Source organism: Taudactylus pleione, unplaced genomic scaffold (assembly GCF_031769625.1).
Source record: "Taudactylus pleione unplaced genomic scaffold, aTauple2 ptg000390l, whole genome shotgun sequence".
Taxonomy (NCBI): domain Eukaryota; kingdom Metazoa; phylum Chordata; class Amphibia; order Anura; family Myobatrachidae; genus Taudactylus; species Taudactylus pleione.
The window spans coordinates 64154-70000 of record NW_028284791.1 but is presented as its reverse complement, the minus strand read 5'-3'; the positions used below and the strand labels follow the sequence as shown (position 1 = coordinate 70000).

At 47.7% G+C, this 5847-nt stretch overlaps 1 protein-coding gene across 2 annotated transcripts in view; it reads right to left on the bottom strand.

Annotated features, from left to right (window-relative positions):
• The window catches only part of LOC148507602 (uncharacterized), a 103320-nt gene extending 98243 nt beyond the window's left edge, over window positions 1–5077 (bottom strand). The window contains exons 1-4 of one of the 2 annotated variants that reach the window (XM_088445831.1): window positions 4737–5077; window positions 2940–3082; window positions 1973–2158; window positions 1606–1717 (exon numbers count right to left, since the gene is read on the bottom strand). In XM_088445831.1, the coding sequence (XP_088301957.1) occupies window positions 1606–1717; window positions 1973–2158; window positions 2940–3059 (418 nt within the window). In that variant the 5' untranslated portion in view covers window positions 3060–3082; window positions 4737–5077. The remainder of the gene's footprint in view (window positions 1–1605; window positions 1718–1972; window positions 2159–2939; window positions 3083–4736) is intronic. The other variant, XM_088445830.1, reaches the window with a different exon arrangement.
• Window positions 5078–5847: the final 770 nt, after the last annotated feature.

Here is a 5847-nt window from a genome sequence, read left to right as displayed (position 1 = left end):
CAAACTTCGATTTGTCTGTCCTTAACACTTTTTTCCAATCTTCCTCTGTCCAATGTCTGTGTTCTTTTGCCCATATTAATCTTTTCCTTTTATTGGCCAGTCTCAGATATGGCATTTTCTTTGTCACTCTGCCTAGAAGGCCAGCATCCCGGAGTTACCTCTTCACTGTAGACGTTGACACTGGCGTTTTGCGGGTACCATGTAATGAAGCTGCCGGTTGAGGACTTGTGAGGCATCTATTTCTCAAACTAGAGCCTCTAATGTACTTGTCTTCTTGCACAATTGTGCACCGGGGCCTCCCACTTCTCTTTCTACTCTGGTTAGAGACTGTTGTGCTATTCTCTGAAGGGAGTAGTACACACAATTGTAGGAAATGTTCAGTTTCTTGGCAATTTCTCGCATGGAATAGCCTTCATTTCTAAGAACAAGAATAGACTGTCGAGTTTCACATGAAAGTTCTCTTTTTCTGGCCATTTGGAAAGTATAATCGAACCCACAAATGTGATGCTCCAGATACTCAACTAGCTCAAAGGAAGGCCAGTTTTATAGCTTCTCTAACGAGCAAACCAGTTTTCAGCTGTGCTAACATAATTGCACAAGGGTTTTCTAATCATCCATTAGTCTTCTAACGCGCTTAGCAAACACAATGTACCATTAGAGCACTGGAGTGATGGTTGCTGGAAATGGGCCTCTATACACCTATGTAGATATTCCTTTAAAAAACAGAAGTTTGCAGCTAGTACAGTCATTTACCACATTAACAATGTATAGAGTGTATTTCTGATTAATATGTTATCTTCATCGAAAATATATATATATATATATATATATATAATGTACATTCTGCCTTAGAGTCGCAGCTGGGGGCCCCCGACAGATAGTAAACTATGTAGAAATTAAGGTGAACTGATACATATTAGACCCCATCAAAATCGGTAAGATTGCGCGCTCATCTAACGACAGGCTGCAATTGGACAACAAGCCGTGACAGGTGTAGAATCTGAGGACAATAATAGTATTGAGGGATGTTAATAGAATATACGGCAGAGGTACCTTCTGTTTGGACGTTCCACAAAATTAAGATCAATGGGGTCGATCCTATTAGTTGCAGGTAGCAACGGTGTAAAAACTGCAACTCACCCCCCTCGCGACCCGTTCTCGTCCCAGATCTTTAAATGTAGCCCTTCGGAGACACCGTAAGAGCGGCATATAGCAGCACTAACTCGCAGCTCATAGGATCGACCCAGAACTGTCCTAACGTAACACACGGATTGAAAGAGGGTCAACGAAAACGTTAGATTTAATTCCAGACTCTGGTGGCTTTCGGAACAATTACAAATAGCTTTAGCTGCTGAACCTCACCAGAGATTGCAATGAGGGCTAAATATTTAGCTATTCTTATGTACAGAAATGGAAACACTGTATTTGCAACATTACATCTATTGTCCCAATATCATCTCCATCTTAGAACCTTCCCGTAGTCACGCCCAGTCATATTCAGTAAAGGCCAAATAGCCAGAAGAAAGGTGGAGAGAGGTGACTGGATGGAGATGGACAGACATCAGGCAGGATAGAGAACACACATCCGGAGAACCGTCCTCTTACCCACTGAGTCGCGTGAGTGCGAAGGGTCCATTACAACATCCTTTGGTCCAGCTGAATAGTCCCACTCTGTCACAGAGAACGAGACCTCCACATCTTTACGTTTCCCAGGTACCTATAGCAAAAGGAGAGCAGGTTCCATGACTTACCCACGTACCTAGGAGCACTGTGTAATACACAATATGCTTAGAATGTAAGCTCTTGCGAGCAGGGCCCTCTCTCCCTCTATGGTACCCACAGGATCAGAATTTAAGTACACAAGCACCTTATCAATCAAAAGCCCTTATAGCAGCTATAAAAACAAACAAACAAAAAAAAAAATTATTCCCTAGTAATCTATAGCTACTGTGTGTACAATAAGCACACTCACCTTTTCTGTCACTCTGTGATATATCTCAGGAGGTTCCAGGATAATCCGGTCACTGTTCCTCTCCTCGGTTGGCGCATGAGGTGGAGCCTCCATGTTTGGACTCTGGGTGCAGCTGCTTCTGTCTGACACAGGGGGGCCGCTGCTGTCTTGCACCTGGTCACCCGACTTTCTCACAACAATGAAATCCTACGAGACACAACGGGATGTAGTTCATTTCCCGACACCAGTCAGAAACCCGGCGCCAGTATCCCATTGGTTAGTATTGGGGTTAGGGGGAGGTTTAGGCACTATGGGGAGGGTCAGGCTGCAGGGGGTGGTGGGTTAGACTCCGGCTGCGGGGAGGTAGGGTTAGGCTACTTACCTGCAGGTGTCAGTATGCTAACAGTCGGGATGCCGTGTTGGGATTCTGACCGTCGGCATCCCGTACCCAACCCAACAATACCAAAATGTGCAAACACAGCAACAGGTATAGATGTCACTATCCTGTACAAGCCCTATGCTACATACATATAACATGTAACGGTCACTGCACATACAGAGCAGGCCTCATATATATCACAGACCAACAGGATGCAGAGCAGATGGCCTGGGTTCCGGCTCACAATTAGGAACTGGAACGTAGCACAGTAGCGTCTACTCCCTGTATATAAACTTTTGGTAAAGAACCAACAGAGGCGTCAGGAACGTTTCCAGACTTAATTCTATATAAAACCTCACATTAATATTTATGAGAATGTCGCCAGTTAGTTTTGCACCAGTGACATGACAGAGACATGAGGCACTTCTGACCCTTGGTGCCTCACGCATCAGAGAGGTTACCAAATCATAATGAAATGAGAGGTTAGAGTGCTATAAACACATGCTTAGACCACAAAATGGCCGCATTCATCATATTTCGGCAGGCGGTGCACTTTGCCCCTGTAGTTTCGCTAGTAAACAGAACAGTGATTTATCCGGCGCCTCTCACCTCTCTAGTCAGCAGGCAGATGATCTCCATGGTGAGATTCAGCAGCTTGTCTATGATCAGGTCTTTGTTCCCGTCAATCAGCAGCGAGTGACGGATGTGTTCCAGGAACTGGACCTCCATGGTTGGTCTTCAGGTGACGTCTCCTAAGGGAAGGGAATAAAGTGATCAGTCAGCTCCGGATTGTTAATTTGCTCCTATAGGGGCAGATTTCGAGTTGCCAAAGTCCCATCTGCTAATGCCGGGATAAATCCCTTCCCGTGTACAGGCGTGCTCTGAAATGTGCAAGGACTCACAGAATCTATAGACGCCGCATTACCATCTGCTAATGCCGGTATAAGGGCCTGATTCAGAGCCGGAAGCTCTGACCAGAGCGCTCGCTCTAAATCAGGGCCCTCCTACCTAAAAATGGAGCGGCCTCCTGGACGCTCGCATAGCTGTGGGTGACCACCCACAGCTTATGCGAGCGGCCAAAAAGATGGTCGCGATGGTCAAGATCATCGCGACCATTGGGCTTGCGACGAGACCCTGCGGTAGGGTCTCGCTGCCGCAAGCCCAGGAGCGCTTTTGGCTCTATCAGAGCCAAAAGCACTCCCACTGACATCACTAGTGATGTTAGTGGGGCCGACTCCAGACGGAAGGCGTTCCCATGGGAACGCCTCCGTCTGGGCAGCAACGCCCCCGGCACGCCCACCAAAGGGGGCGTGCTGTTAGTCACCATCGACAGCTTGGCTGTCGCTATGCGGGTCTCGCGCATGCGCACGACGGAGCTCCCTCCGTCGTGCGCATGCGCATTAGGGCACCGCGAGCACTCAGCGCTCGCGAGCGGGTCTGAATTAGGCCCTAAATCCCTTCCCCTGTGTACAGGCGTGCTCTCAAATGTACAAGGACTCACAGAATCTATAGATGCCGCATTACCATCCGGAGTGTCCTTAAATGCCCCATCGGTCGCACCATGAAATGCTCGCGCTTGCACTATGGCAGAGTACGGCCTCCTGTACGAGCGGCTGTGCGTCCCTGTACGCAGGAGCTTCCAGCAAAATAGACTGATTCTATTAAAACATTACGTCTCCAAACTAGGTTCACGGATAACGCTACATCGGGCATAAACATCCACCTTTTTTAAACAAACGGTGGCAAAAGCCTATCCTGACTGAGGCGAGATGCGCCCGGATCTGTACGTGGATGCAAGCGTAAATGTTTTCTGTGCACAAAAGCGCATTACTCTCTTGGCTATATTGCCAAGCGAGTATTTTGCGACGTGAAACATCGACCGTCTCCCTCCCTCAGACTGACCAGAACCATATTACAAGGCCATATAGCTCAGAAGTTCCAGGACTTCGCTTTCTTTTTAATTACGTTTTACCGTGTTGTGATTGTACATTATCAGACGCAAAATTACCGCAATCATGTACAGAGGCGGCGGGGAAAATAACCCTGCTGGCAACGGCGGATCCAGCACATTGTGCAGACCAGGTAACCCTAATAACACAGAAAATGACTCATTCCATTCAACACAATATAATTACATGTAAATTCAGCTAAACAAAGAAAATTAACTTAATAATTGTTTCTGAGCTGAACCCTGGTTTTAACATCTGTGGTCATGTGACATGGGATGAGGGGGGGGAGGGGTGTTGCTGGCACTTTATAATCTCCAAGCCTTGTATATAATGAGCTGCACATGCAGAGGCTGGGAGTGTAAGAGGGCTCCAGCCCTGTGCTCCCTCATACAGCCTGGCCCATCTGCATGATGATGAGGATGATGATAATAATAACAATAACAGCAGGAGCTCATACCTTATCCCTGCAGCAGGATGTGTCACCGGCGGACGGACAAGCTTTAGGCAGCCTCTTCACATCACCAATGCCTGCGCCGCAAGGGCTGATGGGAGTTGTAGTCCTTTCCAGGTCACGCTGAAGGCGTCATGAAGGTGTAGAACTACAATTCCCAGATACTATTTCCGTGTTGCGCCATCTGCCGGTGCCCGAGGGAGGAGATGGTAACAATATAAACAGTGGATACCCTAGTGACTCAGGTCCCTACATGGGGACATAAGGGGCGGCGGCCATGTTTCTGAAGACTAAGGTTTACTGCAGCTATAGCAAAAATGCGGCAAACAAAATGGCTGCTGTGGTCAGTCTGGTGGTATATGGTGCTTATTGTAGTAGTAGAGTGAGCAGCTATAACAGCAGCCCTCAGAGTCACACAGCCCCTGTCTTCTTCACTCCAGCTGATCATTGTAGTGTGATAATAATGCTCTGCTCCTGGACTTCCTGCCTAATGTATGATTGCAGCCACCTGTGGTGAAACACCTGTCTCATCCATTACCTAGTTCAACACAGGTGACTGCAATCATACATCAGGTGGGAAGTCTAGGAGCAGAGCAGCACCCGGAGGGTCTGATGTATACAGTATGAGCTATTTCACACATGCCGGTTTTGACCGGGCGGCAAAAAGCCTCCCGGTATTTAACCGGCTGTGAAATATAGTACTCCAAGGAAAGGACAGGCTCCTTTCACACGACACAGTCGCGGCACGGTCGCCGTGATATAGCCGGAAAAAACTACTATGCAGGCCGGTGCCATTCGGTGTCCGTACCGTCCATGCACGCCAATGTTTCCTTTCACACACACTGGCTTCTGCCGGCCGGGCTTGTGCAGCTGCTGCTGCGCATGCCCAATAGGATAAATAAAAAAATAAATAAAAGCAGCTCAAAGCCGCTGCCTGTGAAAGGCGCAGAGTGCCTGAAAAACCCTGGCCAGCTACCGTCCGGTTCTTGCCTGGCTGGCCAGAACCGGAGTGTGTGAAATAGCTCTAAATGTGTGTGTGTATGTCTATATATATATATATATATAATGTAAAACGGAATAGCATTGAGAGCTGTACTGCAGTGATTCCCAACCTCGC